The 23,031-nt window shown below is 37.8% G+C and overlaps 1 protein-coding gene across 4 annotated transcripts; it reads left to right on the forward strand.

The window, feature by feature from the left end:
* Positions 1-769: 769 nt before the first annotated feature.
* On the forward strand, positions 770-14,684 carry LOC110384696 (uncharacterized). Of its 4 annotated transcripts, XM_021347903.3 has the most exons (4): positions 772-930; positions 10,712-10,870; positions 11,998-12,130; positions 12,257-14,684. In XM_021347903.3, the coding sequence occupies exons 2-4, from the start codon at positions 10,829-10,831 to the stop codon at positions 13,552-13,554; spliced, it is 1,473 nt and encodes a 490-aa protein (XP_021203578.1). In that variant the 5' UTR covers positions 772-930; positions 10,712-10,828; the 3' UTR covers positions 13,555-14,684. The 4 variants fall into 4 exon arrangements, with proteins under 4 accessions (XP_021203605.1, XP_021203578.1, XP_062532655.1 ...); XM_021347930.3 differs by lacking the exons at positions 11,998-12,130; positions 12,257-14,684 and adding an exon at positions 4,682-4,814 and having other exon boundaries at positions 770-930; positions 5,447-10,759; XM_062676671.1 differs by lacking the exon at positions 10,712-10,870 and having other exon boundaries at positions 813-930.
* Positions 14,685-23,031: the final 8,347 nt, after the last annotated feature.

Genomic DNA, 23,031 nt, shown 5'->3' on the forward strand with positions numbered 1-23,031 from the left:
CACTGTTGATGAATGCAGCGGTTTCAGATGAATGAACTCTGCTCCGATTGCGGGAGGTGCGATGATAAAAAGGAGATGAAGGGATCATCTCAAACAATTCCTCAGAGCACATGTATATCGAGGGGTGAAAGATCATCTATATATTAATACGTGAAACAAAAACTTTGTATCCCTTTTTACGAAAATTGCACAGACGGAGGAGTATGAAATTTTCCACACATTACACACACTACATACCATGTATTTGACGCACACACGCATGCATACTATTTATTGTCAACCTTTTGTTCTTGACGTCTGTTGTCAAATTGAGAATAGATTAAATATTGTTTGTCTTTGTTAATATTTTTATAGTGTAGTCTTGGCGAAATTTGTGAATAGAGAAGTATAAAATACAATCATAATAGTGTACAAACTTACAATTCCAATTAATTATAGTCGAATTTCGACTACTGCGGGACCTCTAGTTTAGTTTAAAAGACATTTTATCTTTGCAATATTTTGATATTTTAAGAAGCCCGTTGATATTTTATGAACGTTAGTGAAATACTTCAAACGATCTACTAACACCATGCATTCATTGCAATAGAATCATAATTTTGTCTCAACAAATAAGTATGATTAATAAATCACAACATAAAGGGAATGTGTTCCATTTTCAGTATAGTTTTTTTAAGAAATTCTTTAAATTTCTTGGAATCGCAACACATCTAGTACTTATTTGAAAATAGATATCGAGTTCCGTGTTTATGCATCTATTTGTTTGCTGATGATTATTTGCACAACTGCTCCGGAGTAAAACACATAACTGCTCAACATTTAACTGGCTAGACGTGATAAGTTTGGTGGTTAGAGGTGCTCAGTCGAAGTGATAATCGTTTCTCGATAATGTCTGGTACTGGACGATGGACCACGCCGTTCTTGAAACAGGTAAAACTGATGATCAGAGTTTTTATTAGTTACTAGCGGCCCGCTCCGGCTCCGCTCGGGTCTTTAACAAAAATTTCAACGATATTTGACGTTGTTTTATTTTTTTAAATAAAAGAACACTTATTGCGGCATAACTATAATAGTTAGAACTAAGCTGTCACGACACTTTACACTTTTTCTAAATAATAATGTGTTCTACAGAGTCGTAGTACATTCTTTTATTCTATCATCAATAGTTTTCGCAGGGAACGCGACGTAAATAATATTTTAGGTAATTTTTTTACACCTTGGGTTACATTATTGGAATTTTAGTAAGGATCCCTAATTTTTTTCAAAAAAGATTATAGCCTATATCACTCGGGAATAGTGTAGCTTCCAAAGAGTGAAATAATTTTTCAAATCGGTTCAGTAGTTTCGGAGCCTATTCAATACAAACAAACAAACAAATCTTTCCTCTTTATAATATTAGTATAGATAACGAGCAAACAATATGGACACTCGCGTCCATTAGATACTCTTTACTGGTGGTAGGACCACTTGTGAGTCCGCGCGGATAGGTACCACCGAACTGCCTATTTCTGCCGTGAAGCAGTAATGCGTTTCGGTTTGAAGGGTGGGGCAGCCGTTGTAACTATACTGAGACTTTAGAACTTGTATCTCAAGGTGGGTGGCGCGTCTACGTTGTAGATGTCTATGGGCTCCAGTAACCACTTAACACCAGGTGGGCTGTGAGCTCGCCCACCCATCTAAGCAATAAAAAAATAAAAAAAGAGTTGCATACATGGAAATTTTCGTTTTAATTCAATTTTTAAATTTATTATTATATTTCATGCCAGCAGATCTTGCGACACAAGATTGGGTATAAATTAATGCTTTCTACATTCGATAGCCGGTTACTTTTCTTGTTTGTCATATGGTACACGAAACACACATACATCTACACTTTAGCTTGTATAGCATGAACTTCGCTAAGGGTAAGGTTAAAATGAAATATTGCACAAACTAATTTATAACCTGGGCTAACCACATAGAATATTTTTTCTTATGGCAATAACTTGAACTGACGCGTGCTGGGTATAATATACACAGCAGTTGGTTCGCTGATTTGTGATTTTATGTATCAAAGGTCCTAATAAGGTCTTCATAGGAAAATATAATAGATACGACAGAAAGGTATATGTCCCTGAAATAATTTTGTTGTTTCCACATTATTGTATAAGCACAGTGATGTTACTCGTACATACAGATACTATACCGATAAATAATTAATTCTTACTTAGCGATGAAAAAACTCAAAACTTGGGCCCGTGGTCTGCTCACAACACCATGCAGACCGTTGAGTCTCACATACCCCGCGCGCCCCTTTTGCGCGGGGACCTCGTAGGAGGTTCGGCCCTCTACACGAAAACAAAAAACAAAAAAAAAATGTATCTTAATTAATTCGATGATAATGAAATTATAATTACAAATGAATTCTCTGAGCATTTACATGCAGTTCAAAAGTAAAACCACATCGAAGAATATAGACTGTATCGAGGCTTCTTTTGTATCATTCTGTGAAAATGTGCCGAAGTAAGCAATGGATAGCACCGTTCTTGAAGCAGGTAAGTTTCAGTCGGAGCCTTTGTTCTACGTGCTTACCTACTTCTTCTTTTTCCGCTGTCTCGTTTGTAAAAGTTATTAGATTCATAATAAAACTCTCCGCGCTAGCATATCCGCGATCTGACCCCAGGGCACAGGGTCACTACGGGATCTGACAAGCTTGTGTTTAACCCATTAAGTTGCTCGCCGCATGACTCAGTGGGTCGCGATTCCGATCGGGCGGTAGTTTCTGCGTGGCACTGCTCTTGCTAGGGATAGTGTTAGCAAATTATCTCAAGTTGAGCCCGTGAGCTCACCAATCCGTCCGCGAAAAGCTGGAATAACCCATTTAGATACCTACGAATAGGTAGAGAAAAATATATGTTTGAAATACATAGTTTGTAACAGAACCATGCATGACCTTAGTTCAAATATGACTGGATGGACAAACTCAGTTTTTTTTTATCTGGTCAAGTTGAATTAAACCAATTCTCAGGTACCTACCTACTAATATAACTTTATCTCTCAAAGACCTAATAATTTGCATGACTATTATAGAAGACAAACCTCGAAAAGTTGCACTACGTTGTTTCTGGTTTGGGTATTTATTTAGAGTCGAGAATGATTTTTAATTCTCGTTTTAATGAAGTTTTGAATGAGATATAACCAATGGTGTCGTTATGTTATAACCGATGTGACGTTTCGTATTTAAATTTGGTAAAGTATATTTTTTTTTATTGCCTTTGTAGGCAGACGGGCATACGGCCCACCTGATGGTGAGTGGTTACCGTCGCCCATGGACTTCAGCAATGCCAGGGGCAGAGCCAAGCCGCTGCCTACCGCTTATTACTCTCCACAAGCCTCGTTTGAAGAAGGACATGTCACAGCGCTCGGGAAACACCGTGGAGGGGAGCTCATTCCATAGCCGGATGGTACGTGGCAAAAATGATCTCTGGAAACGCACTGTGGATGACCGCAGTGGCTCCAGGTAGTATGGATGAACTCTACTCCGGTGACGGGCGGTGCGATGATAAAAACGAGATGCTGGTATCATCTCGAAAAATTCCTCAGAGCACTCCAAAAAGCCGTCGACTATTCTTCTCTAATCCCATTCTTGAGTTCGTTCCGTATCATGTAGCTCTTTCGCTCGGAGAGTCCTCGGTATCAAATAAATATTCAGAGACGGGAAAGGCATTACGTGCATTTTTTTAAACATCTGTTATACTTATTCCTGTCATGACTACACCTTCGATCATGTGAAAAGTTTGTATTACACAACATTAAATAATCATAATGAATCCTGTTATCATCTCAACAAACTTTCACGTCAATGTATTTCCGCTCGCTCCTAACAAACCTTCCAACTATTGACGGCTCCAATGAATTGTGGAGCATTTATAATAATATGTAGATCCTGGAATGATCCTAGCTGATCTAATAATATTTTTATCTCATATAGATTATTATATCAAAAGGCACTTTTGGATTTCTTGTAGAATGATTTTGTTCCGACTTAGATGATGATAGATGTCTAGGTGTTTGTTTTTAGTTTACTGTATAATTAAATTATGATTGTTAGATTTGTTATTTCTTTGAATGAGTGTTCACTGTCTGCACTTTAGTTTTTGTTGTACCTCTCTCTAACATATTGAATAGACGCTTATATTATTGATTTCCAAATAAAACACTGCCTAAATTTAAGATTTTCTTCTGTGTTATGGCCATTGGAAACACACAACGACGTAACAACAGATAGCCCAGATCGAAAAAATTAAAGTTATTTAACTATCGTAGACTAATTATTGTGGAGCATTATAAAATATGTAGATCCTATAACGTACGAAGTTCTCAGATGCTAATATATTTTTTTAACTCTTAAAAAATATCAAAACTAAGTTTTGGATTTCTTGTAAGATGATTTTGTTCCGAGTTCTTTAACTACCCTAGACCCCATGGTCCAATGGTCCAGGTCTCGACTGAGCTCGCACTCGTCTATTTGGCCTGGTGAAACTAGAAAGTCCTTCGAGCCACCAGTAACTCTTAAATCGTAAAAAAGAGGTAGCTAAGCTTCAAACTAACAAGGTAGTGGAATCTGTTCTGACATGTTCTTACCTCGACTTAGTCGCTGCCTATGATCATATATATTATTATAATACAACTTTATTTTCAGTGCTTTGCGGTATCGAGTGTGGCTCTCAACGTAATGTCATACGGTATGGTTTTCGGATTTAACGCATCACTGTTCTCAGACTTGAGGAAGAGTCGAGAGATACCCTTGGACAGGGATTCAGAGTCATGGTTGGGTATGGGAAATTTATATAGCAGTCCCAAAGTGATATGCAAATAATTCTGAGACATACATGTTTATTTATAAAAGATCACTAGACATAGACAATACCATAATATTATGATATTATTATATAATATTATGATAATATATAGTGAAGTCGTTGTGGTCTAAAGGATAAGACGTCCGGTGCATTCGTATGTAGCAATGCACCGGTGTTCGAATCCCGCAGGCGGGTAGCAATTTTTCTAATGAAATATGTACTCAACAAATGTTCACGATTGACTTCCACGGTGAAGGAATAACATCGTGTAATAAAAAAATCAAACCCGCACAAGTATAATTTGCGTAATCACTGGTGGTAGGACCTCTTGGGAGTCCGCACGGGTAGGTAGGTACCACCACCCCGCCTATTTCCGCCGTGAAGCAGTAATGCATTTCGGTTCGAAGGGTGGGGTAGCCGTTCTAACTATACTGAGATCTTCGAACTTATATCTCGAGGTGGGTGGCGCATTTACGTTGTAGATGTCTATGAGCTGCAGTAACCACTTAACACCAGGTGGGCATCCCTCCATATAAGCAATAATAAAAAAATGTATTGTAATTGTACTTTGACTACAATTCTAATGTCGAAATGTTTTCTTTCAGCATCACTGATCGGAATAACTACACTAATAGGATGTTTCTCCACCTCAATAATCATAGACACAATTGGCAGAAGACCTGCACTTCTCATCAGCTCAACCCTCATGGTCAGCGGTTGGATAGGATTCAGTTTGGCCTCATCATTTCCTGCCTTACTATTAGCAAAGATATTTCAAGGAATGTCTATCGGTCTTGGGACCACAATGGGCGGTATTTTAATTGCAGAATACAGCAGTCCCAAATACCGTGGATCTCTTATAGCAACAATACCTGCTGCGTTGTTAGTTGGTGTTTTATCTTCACATTCACTTGGTTTGTTTTACAACTGGTTTCAAATTGCGATAATCCTTTTGTTTTGTTCTTTACCCGGATTGATAATTGCTGTATTTACACCGGAATCACCGACTTTTCTGGCAACTAAAGGACGTTACGATGAATGCAGAAAGGTTTTTCGCTGGCTGAGGGGTTCAGAGGATGATGACGAACTGGAGAAAATGATCGAAGCCGATATGATCGTTAAAGAAGCCAAGAAAAGTTGTAAAAATAACTTATCAAAACTAATTAAGCAAAATTTAACGTACTTTGTCACGTCATTCAAAAAGCGTGAATTTTACATTCCAATCTTTATAGTGGTACATTTAAATGTTATTAATCAATTCTCTGGTGGTATTATCCATGATTCGTACCCTATGGACATTCACACAGCATTATATGGTACGGATATTTACATGTTTAGAGTAATTGCATCGTTGGATTTGCAAAAAATATTCGCTACTTTTTTAACAATTTATTTAACGTCTAGAATAAGAAGGCGTCCACTCTACCTCACAATTGTAGGACTGAATATACTATCGTTGCTGTGTGAGGCCGGATACATATACGCTAGGCGTTACAATCTTCTACCTTTTGACCATATATCTATTGTGATCTTTTTGCAACATTTCCATATGTTCACCAGCGGAGCTGGCGGTACTTCTTTAACCGCAATAATTAGTAATGAATTATATCCAATGCAAAATAGGGGTTTGTGTGGGATGATTTGTGGTGCATTTTTTTCGATTTACATGTTTTTAAACATCAAGTCCGCGACGTATCTATTCTCTCTGATTGGTGTAGATGGAACGTTTTGTGCCTATGCAGCGCTGCTGTTTTATAGCCTGGTCGTGTTTTATTATATGGTACCGGAAACTAAAGATAAGACTCTTCAAGAAATAGAAGATAAACTCAGAGGATATTCTATAGCTCGTCGTGATGAAACTTTGAAATTAAAAGACGCTGAACTATGAGAAAGTCAAGCGAAATTTATTCGACCCACCTTTTTTTTTAAATCGATTACGTAAAAATCATATACTGTAATTTTTTACTTTCATCAAACATGAGCTACAGTTAAAACAAGTATTTCTCAAATTTGCAATGATTCGGCTATGCAATGTTTATTAATAAGTAAAATTTAAATTTGTAAATAGATATCGTTGTGTATTTCGGAAATCATTAATTTACGTTCAAAAGACACGTGAACAAAATTACTGGCAGGTGTAGGTGTGGAATGCCCTTTTTTTTTTCATTCCACCATGAGTTGAAAATTGATCGAAAATTGGCAACCCATCCAAACACTAAATTCCTCGCTATCACACGCTCGCGAACACAAATATCAACATTAACCTCGTCTTAATAGTTTGATGATTTTGCGAAAAGTCTCTTCCTTTTTTTCTGTTTCTGAACTATTATTGTATCATTCATCAATTACTATTACTGTTCAATAGCACATTAAAATTAATAACGAGAAAAAAGAAAATGTAAAGTAAATGTAAGTACCGTTTGGCTGCCACATCTCATTATTGTGTAATAAATGATTTCATATTAAAACTTATGCATTTTGATTAATCTCATTTACGGGAGAGGAGCTTGAGCGTGCTGAATGCGGGATTGCTTAACATTTTTCATTCTTTTAGCTTTCTACAAGAGTCGTCTTTTTTTCCCTACCTATGCTGATAGCCTTGAGGGGCTATTTCAGCTTCTTAACGTGTAGGTGAGCTCATGGAGCTCAAACTGGGAGTTGCTAACACTGGCCCTAGTAAAAGCAGTGCTTCGCAGAATCTACCACTGGATTGGAAACGCGACCCACTGAGAAGATCCGGCGAGAAACTCAGTGGGCTGTCTCTGGGTTAATTTACTCGTCGAGCCCTTCGACGCAAGCGATGGGTTTGGCGAGGACGGTGACCGGTGCTTGAAGTACCTAAAAGCACCATTAATAGATCGGGAGGATCCGTAATGACGTGTTTAGGGCGACGTCGGCTGAGAGTTGTCTAATTTTAGTCGGACGTTATAAGAGGCACATAAATTTTTTGTATAGAGACAATATCTCAGCGCATCAGCCTTGTTGGGCTGTCGACAACGTCGGATAATCTTAGATACCTCGGGAGTTAAGGTCACTCCTGTGCAAGTTGCATATGAGCACAGAGATCGTTATCACTAACCAGAATAAGCGTTCAGTATATGATTATGTTTTTTTTTTTATACCTAGTATTGCTGTTTCCAAGAAAAAAGCGTGCGATTTCGATTATTATTTCTTTATATACGAATATGACTAGCGATTTCATCAACTAGCATTCTTATCTGTTGCATTAGTCGGAATACTACGTTATGAACATTTGTTAAATACGTATTTCATTAGAAAAATTGGTACCCCCGCCTGGGATTCGAACACCGGTGCGTCGCTCAACACGAATGCACCGGACGTCTTATCCTTTAAGCCTTGTTCGGACTAGGCGAGTATTTTAGTCGAGTACCGAGTAATTTAGTAGCTAAATGTGTCTGAGCACCAAAAGTGTTGTGGAGTAAGTTAGTAAATAATTTAGTCAAGTCAATCCATTTTGTTCTATTTTTTTGGGCGAGTAGTTTAGCCACTAAATTTACTCGGTACTCGACTAAAATACTCGCCTAGTCCGAACAAGGCTTTAGTCAACCGACGCGGCGACGACTTCGTTTGAGCTATGAACTACGAATAAATAGACTTATTATTTATTCGTAGGCTATGAAACTATAATATTGTTTCGTTTTACTCGTCAAACTGCAACTTGACTGGCATTTAGAAAGAGGGGCTTGCGTTTGATGTTGTAAAAACAATTGTACTCTATTCCATCGTAACGAACGAATATAATGTTGTATTTTTCCTACCATTTTCCTGTACGTTTTCTGCGCTCCTGTGATTTATCAATGTTAAATGTCATTTTATATGATTAGCTACGCGCTGATGGATAGGTGAGCACACGGGCTCGAGCTGCGTGAAGATATTTGCTAACACTAGCCCCAGCAAGAGCATCTGCCACCCCAGCTACTTCGCTGAATCTACCACTGGACACACTTAACTAATATCACTTGCAAGGACTAAAGGACAATGCCCATTTTCTTAGGGTGTTTGGGCCCCTAAAAAAGTTGTCGGGTCATGATGGTTTTAAGTTAATTTGATAGACAAAGAAATATCGTTTCATATTAATAAAACGATTTTTATATTCTCACCCAGGTTTAAGAGAAATCTGTTTTTTTCTGCAGCTAAAATTAAGTTGTTAATTGTTTTCTTCGAAATCAATAATCGCTCTCATCATTATTTACAGTATTAAATAATTTAATTGTGGTTAATGTTGCTAGAAATAAGCCCTTACGTACATTTTATTATTATTATATCCTCATAATAATAATAAAATGAAATGAAAATCCGGAAGCCGGCAACGACATTGTTGTTGTTGTTTTTAAATTCGCCAATAAGCAGGCAAAGAGCGTAGCCTATACAGGCTAGTCTTTCGTAGTTATATATATATTTTTTTTTTTCAATAAAAAGCTGGTGTATCTCTTGTTATTGCTTTTTGGGAGTTTTGACGTCAACTCGATGAATAGCACATTGAGTGAGCGTGAATTTCCGCAAACCTATTGAATCTTGAAAAAAAAAAAACAGTCACTGCTATGTTAGCCACAGTTTTATTCCAATGTCTCAATCGTTGTTCACGATTATTGACGTTTAATACACAAAACAATACCCAATTTATATATTATACATCACAATAAACTATTAAAAAAAATATTAAAATAAAACTTCAAGTGACGCTTCACTCGAGTTGCTGCCAAAACTCTCTGATCATATATATTAAGAATAGAGTAATGGTAGGCCATTGAGATTTTTACTAATGGGATCAATAATACCTAAAAATATGAAATAAATCATGGTTTTAAGTAATAATTATATATATAATATAAATATATATAAATATTGTATTGAACAAAAATAAACTAAAAAGTCTGTGAATTATAACCATTAGCTATTTTTTTTTAATTTGTTGTTCAAGTCACAGACAACTCTTTCGTTTGGCAGCTTAAAGGTTTACTATAAGGCTTTATGGGCTAAGCCCTTTGCCTATTGGCGAATTTAAAAACTATGGCACTCAGTTTTGGGATGTTATCAAATAAGTAATTTATTTTTTTGTAAAACAATACCAGGTTGAAAGAAATGTTGATACATAAACTAAACAACGTGAAAAAATAAGGCATAGTTTTTCAAATACAAATAGTTTTGACATGAAGTTGGCCCACTTTTGGGCATTGTCCTTTACTTAATACTAGCTGGTCCGGCAAACGTTGTTTTGCCATATAAATTATTTCTAGGAAATATAAATAACCTAGATACCGACTGCAGCGCCATCTGCCGGGATGATTTGTAAATCTAAACCATTCTCGAATCCTCCTGAAGGTACACAAAAAATTTCATTTAAATCAGTCGAGCCGCTTAGGAGAAGTTCAGTTACAATAACACGCACAGACGAAATAACTATATATAACCTGATTCTCGGAAACGGCTCCAACGATTTTCATAAAATTTAGTAAACAGGGGATTTTGGGGGCGATAAATCGATCTAGCTACGGTTTATTTTCAGAAAATGTTGTTTTATTCGTGTTTTCAATAATCAACTCTTCCCGACATCTATTGGCGAATAATAATACTATTTTTCTTAATTGAGGGCAACTAACCGCTTTAAAGAAACAACAAGACGGCGCTATCAAAAAAAAGCCTCATCATCTAGTTTAAAGTTGAAGTGTGAATTAAACTCACTTTATTAAATATTAATAAACGTTAATCTAATACTTTATGTAACAATCCACTAACATTGTGTATTGCAATAAAGTTGTTTAATTTGGAATCGCGACACATCTAGTATTCTGTTCAAAGTAAGACTTGTGTAATGTGTGTGTATGCAATATGCATATATTTGTTTACAGATGATTATTTGCACAACTGCTCCAGATCAAAATAGAACTGCTAAACATTTAACTGACTAGACGTGGCAAGTTTGGTGTTTAACGGTGCTCAATCGGAGTGATAATCGTTTCTCGATAATGTCTGCTACTGGACGATGGATCACGCCGTTCTTGAAACAGGTAAAACTAATGATCAGAGATTTTATTAGTTACTAGTAGTCCACTGGTAGTCGATATTCGACTATAATTAATTGAAATTATAAGTTTGTACACTATTATGATTCTATTGTCAAAGACTATTATTATACTTCTTTAATCGCAGATTTAGCCAAGACTACACATTAGTCAAATATTAATAAAGACAAACAATATTTAATCTATTCTCAATTTGACCACAGACTATAAGCAATAAGAAAAGCTTGACAATAAACAAATAGTATGCATGCGTGTGGTTGTCAAGTACATGTTAGTGTGTGTAATGTGTTTTTTTTAGTGATTTAATGTATTTTTTATGCATAATTTTAAAAATTGTTAACATTCTGCACTTCTTTGTACTCTCTATAAGTGTGAGAAATTTCATAACCCTTCGTCCACGCAATTTTCGTAAAAAATGGTACAAAGTTTTTATTTCACCTATTAATATATAGATAAGGAGCAGACGAAATGGACACTTGCGTTCGTCAGATACGCATTGAAATTGCGTCGAAAATACCATCTGCATCCAACTCTCCCATAACCCCAATCTCTGTTCGTTTTTTTTTTTTTTGAAACCCAATAATTTTCATAATTATTGTACAATTTAAAAAAGCAAAAAAATCTAAAAATTGTGCTTTTTGTCTTGCCTAACACTTTATGTTTAAAATAAATTATGGCAAAATGTATTAGAACAAACTGTTTTTTTTTTTTAATCCATAAATATATACGGACTGGGGGAGGGCGATGGGAGAGATGTGCTCCGCACTAAACGCTTCACTTTCCCCCCTTTGCCTATTCATGAGTTCTGTTTCAAGCGAGGTTTGTTTCGCCCGCCATCCCCAGTGGAGAGTGGGAGTCTGCGATTTTCTCCTGACCAAAAAAAAAGAAAATTACGGACTGGAAGAAGGTCCTGGTATAAAAAGCCCTGGATTCTAATCAAATAGGCCAACAGCGTCATCACCAATTTGCAAGCCATTTTCTAAAGGTTAAATCCACACTGTCCAGGGACCACTACAAAACTCATTAAAATGCCCTCAGAGTCCTTTTAGTGTCCATGAAGGGTCAGTGATAAACGTAAAGAAGGTGTAACATTGTTATCTTTTAATTTTCAGTGCTTTGCCGTTTCAAGTGTTACTTTGAATATGATCTCATGTGGATTAACAGTCGGTTTCAACGCTTCGCTGTTCTCAGAACTTAGGAAGACACAAGAGATACCCTTGGATATGGATTCTGAATCATGGTTAGGTATGATTTCTTCATTGTATTTTTGAGTTACCGAATTAAATAAGTTAAAGTCACTGAATTCATTTCAAATATACTCCGAGGCATTTTATTTAAGGTGATTAATTAAATTTGCATATTCAATTTCAGCGTCTCTCGCCGGATTAACGATATTTATTGGCGCGGTCGGAAGTTCAATAATAATGGAAACGATAGGGAGAAAGCCAGCCATTGTAATAAGTTCAGCGCTGATGCTTTGCGGATGGATATCTTTGATCTGCGCTTCATCATTCCCTGTCTTGTTGACAGGAAAAATTTTTCAAGGAATGTCGGTAGGTCTCAGCTCTAATGTGGGCGGAATATTAATTGCCGAAAACTGCAGTCCCAAATACCGGGGAGCCTTCGTCGCTACTATACCAATAGCAGTGCTATTCGGAGGACTCATTCCGCATGCCTTTGCTATATTTTACAACTGGCATGAAATTTCAAAAATATTGATATTTTTCTCTTTACCCGGATTAATAATGGCTGTGCTCTCGCCTGAGTCCCCAACTTTTCTGGTGACTAAAGGACGTTACAATGAATGCAGGAAGGTTTTCCGCTGGCTGAGGGGAACAAACGAGGACGAAGAACTTGAAACAATGATTAAAACTGCCATGATTGTTAAAGAAATTAAGAGAAACGGAAAGAATAGTGTACCAAATTTAATTAAGAAAAAAATTGCATACATCTTCACGGTTTTCAAAAAGAGAGAATTTCGTAATCCAGTTATAATTGGGGTGCACTTGAATGCTATTACTCAATCATGTGGTGCTCTCATCCAAGACATGTACGCGCTGGACATTCACAAAGCATTATATGGCACAGACGTTTACATGTTCAAAGTAATAACATCTTTGGATATTTTGAAAGTTATTTCAATGGTATCAGCAATTTACATTGTATCAAAATTTAAACGGCGCCTCATGCTTGTAATATTTGTAGGTTTGAATATATTGGCAAATTTAAGTGTAGCCGGCTATATTTACGCCAGAAAACATGACTTTCTTCCATCTAAGAACTTGGCCTTCGCTATTATTTTACATCATTTTCAAATTTTCACCGTAGGAGCTGGCTCGTGGCCATTACCTTTTATAATCGGAAGTGAAATATACCCCATAGAACACAAGGGCTTATGTGGAATGATCAGCAGTGCAATTTTTTCATTTTTCGTCTTTGCAAACATCAAATCCGCTTTATATTTGTTTTTTTACGTGGGGGTCGATGGAGCATTTTGCTTACACGCAATGATTCTCTTATACAGCATGCTTGTGTCTTACATAATGCTGCCAGAAACAAAAGATAAAACTCTATTAGACGTTGAAAATGAAGTTAGGGGATACGCTATCGAGGACTGCGATGAAGGAATCGAATTAAATGCTGAATTAAAGGCAATGGAGGAGAACTAAATTACAGAATTGTAATAAATATTTGAAAGTCAGAAGGGACTATTAAGATTGATATTGTCGTAGCTTTTAGGACATCGTCGCCGGGTATACTTATATCAACCAAAACGTCTATGTGGATCTACAAAATTCGGAATATTTTAGTAAAATATTGGTACATATTCGATATCATTGAATGCAGCGATTGCATGTAGCAGAGATGCGAATGTTCCAATGGATGTGTGCAGTAGAGGAAGTCTGAAAGTGGCACCTGTGACAGTGAAGCTGAGAAGTGCGCGTTTGGGCTGGTATGGGCATGTAATGAGACGAAATGAAAATTAGGTTGGTAAGAGAGTGTTAACTTTGAATGTGGAAGGATATAGAGGAAGAGTTAGACCTAAGAAGAAATGGATGGATTTCGTGAAAGACAATATGTGTAAAAGGGGAGTGAGCGAAGAAATGGTATATGATAGAGAAGTATGGAAGGAGAAAACATGTTGCACCGACCCCAGGTGACTAGGAGAATGATGATGATGATTCGATATCATTGAAATAATAAAAAATTAACTAGTGAAGAACTGAATAGAGAAGACGGCGGCAGCTTATCTAACACCTGAGAAACTCTTGTCGTGAAGATGAAAATCTAAGTCCAGCAAATTTCCGGATCTCAATACACTATTAACTGTTAGTTTATTGTCAAACGAACGTAAATGTCGATACATAATTTTATAATAGTCCATATTATTTCTATTATACAAATTGAGGTGAGTATCACTTTAGTTCTCTGGGAAGCTATAAAATAATCAACCTGAAATTAAATCGTCAAAGGAGTACTAATAAAATCCACGATGCGCGAAATCCGACGAAGGTTCTAAAATGTAAATAAAACTCAATTTTACCGTCGTCGGAGCAGGCGAATCTCTGCTACTTGAAATTACTGATGAATGAGAAAAAAAGACAATCATAATTTACAATATAGGTAGTATGATCTCTGGTTTTCGTGAGACATAAATAACTGACGGACGAATACTAAGAAAACTGTAAAATATTCGTAACTTCTGAAATAATATTACGCCGGTAAAAGCAATGCCACCTATCGTCGAATAGCAGAAACGAATATCAAAAGAACTCGTAATATCGAGAACGCTCGAGAAGTACAACGCCATCTACTGTCAAATAGCAGAAATGAATATACAAGTTACTAGTAAAATCCAGAAGTACAACGGCATCTATTGTCAGATAGCAGAAACACACATCGAACCCACTCGACTTGCCCAGAATGTTCTCGATAAAACTATGGATGTCGTATCGACTATAAAAGCGTTGCAGAGATGGTACGCAGTCAGTAATCGGATCTACTCGAAGCGAAACAGCGAACGGGTCACCTGAACTGAAGCGGAAGAAGGAAATTGAGAATTTTAGACTGCTTTCTAAGCGGTCTAAGTGTCAATATAGGTATAATTTATACTTCGGTAGAATTTTATTTGTCCCGAACCCCAGCGCGTAAACGCTTAAAAATTGTTTGGAAACGTGTTCGTGAATCAAGCAAAGGAATAAATAATAACCCTAAACTCCTGAACCGTAAATATGTATACCCCTCCCTAAGTATCCCTTTACAAGAAAACCCACTGGCACAAAGGTAGGTGTTTTCTGGATACCCAAAGGTTTCTGTTTAAGGAAGGGTTCCTTTGGGACTACGATAATGTCCAGGACAGCGAAGTCTTAGTTGATGGTTGCTCGGAATGGTACAACGGCTGCCCCACCCTTCAAACCGAAACGCATTACTGCTTCACGGCAGAAATAGGCGGGGTGGTTGTACCTACTCTTGCGGACTCACCAAACGTCCTACCACCCTTTTGTCACGAAAACTGTACTCGGGTTTGATTTTTATTACACGATGTTATTCCTTCGCCGTAAAATTCAATCGTGAACATTTCTTAAGTACGTAACGTTATTAAAAATTACTGTTCCTACATACAATTAATTTACTATGTATTTAAGAAAAACCTACAGTAAAAATTATTTACACAACTGCACAATAATAATAAAACTGATACAACATATCGACGCCCCCGTGCAATAAGTCGGTAATGTGCTAAAGGACTATGCTGTTATGTTAAAATCGTAATCTTTTATTATTTTTTTATGATTGAAGTATTACTGGTGGCCCGGAGGCCTTTCCAGTTTCACCAGGACAGGTGGGCGAGCAAAGGCTCAGCCAGGAGGGATGGGATTTGCTAACAGCTACCCGAGCGCCTCCGAAGGAGACCTAACAACTCAAGAGTAGCTGCTTCGCGAATGAATCTACTACCGGATCGGAATCGCGACCCACTGAGAAGATCCGGCGAGAAACTCAGCGAGCTGATTCATGGGTTAGGTTGCACGGCGAACTCTTTGTCGAGTTCGACGAGTACGGTTACCGAGGTCCCTAAGCCTGCTCCTAGAGCTGAAGGCGTCTAGTGCAAAGGTGATTGGATCTGATGGATCCGTAAGGACGTGTCTAGGGTGTCGACGGTGACTGGCTCCTGCATGATCAGGATTCGGGGAGTAGTCAGCGGCGGCAACGATAAGGCGATTATCATGACGCATAGCCTTATCGAAGTATCGTTCCGACGCTGACTTCATGTATTTCTGTATAGATTCGAGGCCCAGGTCGTCGTGTAGGTCAACGTTCCTCACGAACCACGGAGCTCCGACAGCTAACCTGCAAAAGCGGGATTGTAGAGATTGAAGGGTGTCTATGTGTGTGCGGGCCGCGTGAGCGAACACCACACTCGCGTAGGTCATGACGGGCCTTATGCAAGTTTTGTAAAGTGTCACCTTGTTCCGAAGGGACATTTTACTCCGCTTACAGATCATGGGGTAGAGTCTACCGAGAATAAACGCGGCACGGTCACGGACTGATTTTATATGCGGGCGGAATGTCATCGATGCATCCAGGGTAACGCCCAGGTACTTGACCTTCCTGGCCCAGGGTATGGATTGACTAAAGAGAGTAATCGGGGGTGACTCGTAATCTATGGGTCGTAATACATATTGTGAATTTTTATTATAATTTTCCTTTATTTTAATTTTTTTAATATTCAATATTATGTTTACTTTATCATCCGATAATTTGTAATAAACAGTCGCAATTTGGATTTGACGGCAAATGACATGTAAATCGGTGCTCTTATTTATTAATATTTACTTACCTATTTATTTATAAGTGTATTTATGTATTATTTTTTCCACCTTATCCCACTAGGTAGGGTCGGCACGGCTAATTTTTCTATTCCATTCTCTTCTATCAGCCGTCATCTCACCGACCTTAGAACTTATATCTCAAGGTGGGTGGCGCATTTACGTTGAGAATGTCCTTGGGCTCCAGTAATCACTTAACACCAGGTGGGCTGTGAGCTCGTCCACCCATCTAAGCACTAAAAAAAAATACTAACTCCTCTCTCTCCCATATCGTCATTCACACACTCCATCCATGTCTTCTTCGGTCGACCTCTTCCCCCTCTACCTTGCACTACCATTTCCATACATCTTCTAGTCACATGCATCTCCTCTCTACACATCACATGTCCATACCACGCTAACCGTCCGCTCTTTAATTTGTTGATTACCGGGGCTACTTTCACACTTCCTCTGATGTACTCGTTCTTTATCTTCTCCATTCTTGTCACTCCACACATTCATCTCAACATTCGCATCTCTGTCGCATGCATTCCTCTTTCATGCTTTACTTTCGTCGCCCAGCATTCAGGTCCATACAGCACGACAGGTCTAATGATCGATTTGTAAATTTTTCCCTTGAGCTGAAAGGGCATTCTACGATCGCATGCTGTTACAGAGACCTGTCGCAATTTCACCCAACCAGCGCTTATTCGGTTTTGCTACGTTCCGGTCTATGTTTCCGTCGTTCTGGAGTATAGAGCCGAGGTACTTGAAGTCGGAGCAGACTGGGAGGGATACACCATCTAAGGCGATTGGCGTGAAGTCTGAAGAACCACCAAAATCACAAAACATGTGCTTGGTTTTTGTTCGACTGATCTTCATACCCACGTTTTCCAACCTTTCTTTCTATTTTGCCAGTCTCATCCATGCCTCAGGCCTTTCCTCTCCAACGAGAACAATTTCGTTAACAAACAGCATACACCAAGGCGCCTCTTCCTGTATGTCCGTTGTTAGAGCATACATTATTAGGATGAACAGGTAAGGGCTTAAAAATGATCCCTGGGGTAAGCCTACCACCACACTGAACTCGTTGGTATCGCCAGCGGAGCATACGTACGTACTGGTTCTACCGTGCGTAGCTCGAATAAGCCGCTGGTATTTCCCTGGCACCCCTCTCACTTTCATGTTTCACCACAGAACCTTACGGAAAACCCAATCAAACGCTTTTTCCAAATCAACAAACACCATGTGCATGAACCCGAACTGATTCTGTGATACTTCACTCTCTTCTCTCATTCTGCTCGCTATTACTTTCTCCCAAGCTTTCGTACTATGTGACATGAGCTTTATTACCCTATAATTGTCGCATACCTGTATGTCACCTTTGTTCTTAAATACAGGTACAAGTGAACTTTTGCACCACTCGTCAGGCATGGCCTCTTCTTGGAACAATTTATTCAAGAACAAAGTCAGCCACGTTCATCCATCCACTTTCAGAAACTTCCACACTTCTATTGGGATACCATCTGGTCCAGTAGATTTTCCATTCTTCATATCTTGTACAGCCTTTCGTACTTCTTGCATACTTATTTCCCTTGTTTTCTACAGCCTTGTTTTCTTAGCCTATTGCACATTTTCCAAATTTAAAGAATAAAGTGGTATAAACTCCCGACCAACGTCAAATATGACGTTATTATGAACTCTAAAGTAACTGGCGAAAAGTATTGTGATAAAGAATTTGAACAATCCGATATCTACGACAATAAACAACCTAATAATTGGTGGCGAGATAAAAATTGAGAGATAATTCACTGGGTGGATGTAATGGGGGTTAAAGCGACACATTTGCAGAAAAATAAACTGTTTTTTTAAATACAATTTTGAAGACGCATATCCCGAACTTGATACTAATCCACAATCTACTTTAAATATTAGACAGCGAGGATGTAAATGAACACATGTTACACCTACAGTTCCAGGTAATAATATTGAGTTGCAACAAGCCTACCACCAGCCCATTCTAATCACCAAAGCTTTACACATATATCTAATGAGTGTATGTAAAAGTGGCGCTATCCCACGATTTTATCATTCCTTTTATGATTCGTTAGCATTTACTGAAAATGCGGAAACAACAGACAAAAATGTCAAGGATAATTGTTGATTTCAATGTATGTTTCTATTGCTTTTTATTTAGAATTTCGCATTGATTTTGTTTAATCAACTATTCATCTCATTCAATTTTCAATGAGTGTTTCTTACATTCCATTTGTATAGTTGACTAGCTGTACTCGTCCGCTTCGCTGGGCATTTAAAATTAACATTATTTCTCACCCCCACAAAGATTCTCATCATTAACGCCCCCGTAACTGGTGTAGGGAGTCCAACACTCATATAAATATTAGCCTATCCATTAAACGCATGTATTTTCTACATGGATACCAAGTTTCAAGTCGATCGGATGCATGGTTCAGTAGTTATAGCGGAACATCCGTAAAAACCACTGTAGATTTATATATTAGTATAGATTATGGCTATAATTTGTGTACAGTGTATTTAAATATCATAAATATAATTTAAATTTAAATTAAATATAAAATATGTTTTAATACAATATGTATAATATTTATGATTAAATTCATGATTATAAATTTATTTCAAGTAAAAACCTTGATTTATTATTTTTTAAAGGTCTTTTTGTTTTGAACGGTATTATGAAAAAGTTGTTGTTTAATTTTCTATTCAGTACTGTATTTTATCTATACGGTATTTCTTGGATATAGAAAATAATAATTACTATAATAACTCGGTTACGATATATTACGTTCACTAGCTATAATAATAATTAACGTTATAAAAGTCAATAGCGTGTTGTTACAATTCAACACTTTTCACACAAGCTCTTAAATTTACCACAATAATTCCGTAAGTTACTATTAGGTACAGAACAATGAAACTTTTCTCGATACTGTAAAAAATAATTTTCATATTGCAGCCAACAGGAAGCATATAATTTAAATCATATGGCAAAATAGTATTTCATAAAAAATTAGCTTTCATTTGCTGTATCAATGACCGTAATAGTCCCAGTTGTTAGAAAGTTATTCAAGAAAAACAGTAAATCATTTTTCCTGTAAAATTTGCTTTTTTCGATTACCGATTTCAAATCAAATCAAATCAAATCAAAAAAGTTTTATTCAACATAAATGAAAGTACATACTTATTGAACGTCAAAAGAACTACCGCCAATTCACAAGAATTAGCCTCCGTCCTGAGAAGAATTGGCAAGAAACTCAGCGGGCATGTCTTTTTTTTTTTTTTGAAATATTAGATAATTTTTTTTAAATATTACATTTTATTTAAATATTCATTTTTACAATAAGTAATTATAACATAACAATTATCACAATATTGAAATGCCCGGAGCGAGCAACTCATTCCCACTTTGTGCAATCTTCTAGATAATCATTGACTTTATAGTAAGCTTTATTGCACAGATGTTCTTTAATCGTTTTCTTAAACCTATGTGTATGTAGGTTCTGAACATCTTGTGGGATTTTGTTGTACAGGCGCACAGACAAACACCCGAATGAATTTCGTATCTTATGTAACCTACTCATCGGCACAACAAGCTTGTGTTTGTTCCTAGTATTTATTGCACGGGGGCGTCGATATGTTCTTCTTTTTCTCGCTTCGGTTTTCTCAATACTGAAGGTCCTGACCACCTCCTCTCTACAACAGTTTATTCTGGATCATTCTGCGCCTTTTGCCGCTGAGTGTAGAACATCGTCAGCTATGGTGTCGAGGCTAGTGCGGATCTGGTCAACATCAACATAATATGTACATATGTATTTCTGGTTGTGTTTGCAGAAAATTCATTGATTTTCGTCGAACTTTTTCTAAAGCGTGTAACGCTAGAAAAATTAAAATTTTTTTTTTTTTTAAATTGACGCCCTCTAGCGTATACGTGGGGCAGTGTGGTAAATATATAATTATGAAACACTGCTTAGTGCACTTATTCGACACTGCATGGCGTGACCGTGCTATCTTGTCTGTGGTTCGAGGGTGAGATTGTCACAGCACTATAGGCGGAACATTCGAGAACCGTAAGACAGTTCGTATAAAAGGACAAGTCACTTTGTCCGAAGCCTTTTTCAATCAACATCTTTCGAGCTGCAGTGCAACTTTTATTACGTATTTACCAAAGTCAATTTAACAGTTCCTTGGTGTATTTTTATTCAACCAGGGTAAGTGTTTCATAATTTATTCTCCACACTGTGTCCACAACCTTTATCTAAATGGAAGTTAACACCACTTTGTCTTGTCGTGTAGGTCCTAATAACTGATACATTACATGTACATCAGTTAGGGTGCGGAGTGTGAACTTATTATCACCTTCGAGATCCCGCAGTACTTTTCTACGTGGACGCTGCCGGAAACGAGGTGCTCTGGCTAGGCGATCCAAGAAAGTACTTGACTACCGTAGAACAAAGAAACACACCTGCATACACAACCTGGCTCGGATCCAGCAACCCCAGTTGCGGGGAAGCAATCCAGTAATCGTTCATCGTCATTTTGTGAACCAAACTGGTGATACCGTCATTGTTTATAATATTGTTAATTTTAATCTCACTTTATTAAATACTTTCTCGTGTGTTCGGTATACTTACCGACACACATTTAATCAAGGATACCTTACCACTAAATTTATTCTGTGTGAACAATTATAACCATCGAATCTGTATTCCTGTGTAGTGAATAAACTCAAGTGTAATATATTATATTGTAATTGTTACATTTATTGGCGTGAGCCTCCCAGAGCGGTAAGTGGTGGCGCCCTGAGATCCTCCTCACAGAGTCTCCTGTTCACCGGTTGTCTACCGGTGGTGACGTGTCTAGAAGTGGTGCGACTCGGCCCCGTGTCTCTCAACCCATAGACCACCTTTTGGGGAGTGACGCGACTGGGCCTCATGTAACATCGGCATACCAGGGACACCCTTAGACACAGACACGTTATAAGCGAGGTTAAATTTAATTTTGGATTGATAATATGCTTACATTTTTCTAAAGCTTCACCAGACACCGGAGCTGGTTTTATCTGTACTACCTGGAACAAGCGCGTTCACCAACAATTAATACATGGTTGAGACATCAAAGTCATATCCACTGTGTTACCTTAGCGTTATGACATGTCTTTCTTCAAGCGAAGTTTAAAAGGACAATTTTGGTTGAGCCAAACTTCCTACAAGATTTCCAAGCTGCATGTATGTGGGGCAGGTCGGTTCAAATTATTATTATTATTATGTACAAAGTTTTTTTTCTCGAATTTTTATGAATTTCAGTAAATACTGAAAACCACGGGCCTTTTACATGACAGCTTATCGGTAAAATGCAAGGGGGCTCAAAATACGACATAATATCACTAATAATTAGAGGAATTTATAAACATGACATGATTGATTTTATTAAACCCTTATTCTGGACATTAAAGGCATTAAGGATTTTGGTTTGTTGATTAAGGTATTTTGAAGTCTTCGTAGCCTAAAGGATAAGACGTCCGGTGCATTCGTATCTAGCGATGCACCGGTGTTCGAATCCCGCAGGCGGGTACCAATTTTTCTAATGAATTTAACAAAATATGTTCGCGATTGACTTCCACGGTGAAGGAATAACATCGTATAATAAAAATCAAACCCGCAAAACTACAATTTGCGTAACTACTGGTGGTAGGATCTCTTGTGAGTCAGCACGGGTAGGTACCTTCCCCCCGCCTATTTCTGCCGTGAACCAGTAATGCATTTCGGCTTGAAGGGTGAGGCAGCCGTTGTAACTATACTGAGACCTTAGAACTTATATCTCAAGGTGGGTGGCGCATTTACGTTGTAGATGTCTATGGTTTCGATTAACTACTTAACACCAGGTGGGCTGTGAGCTCGTCCACCCAAATTCTGGGCATTAAGAGAAATCTTAAAAAGGAACTTGCACATACAAAGAAAAAAATATAAACAGCTGGCACATCCTCCTCCCCAAGTCACATTCCTCATGTCTGAGGGTCGTGACCATCTCCTCCCATTATTGGAGTGGAGAGTATTAAGCAGAGCTTGTGGAAAGTATTAAGCAGTAGGCAGCGGCTTGGCTCTGCTCCCGGCATCGCTGAAGTCCATGGGCGACGGTAACCACTTAACATCAGGTGGGCCGTAAGCTCGTCTGCCTACAAAGGCAATAAAAAAAAAATCTTTCTCTGGATGATGTTTCGCCATTTTCCTCTGTTCTCCGCGGTGTGTATGGCATCGCAGAGTGTGGTATCCAGAGTGGTCCGGATTTGGTCGGACCAGCGCA

This window comes from Bombyx mori, chromosome 27, assembly GCF_030269925.1.
Source record: "Bombyx mori chromosome 27, ASM3026992v2".
Lineage (NCBI taxonomy): Eukaryota > Metazoa > Arthropoda > Insecta > Lepidoptera > Bombycidae > Bombyx > Bombyx mori.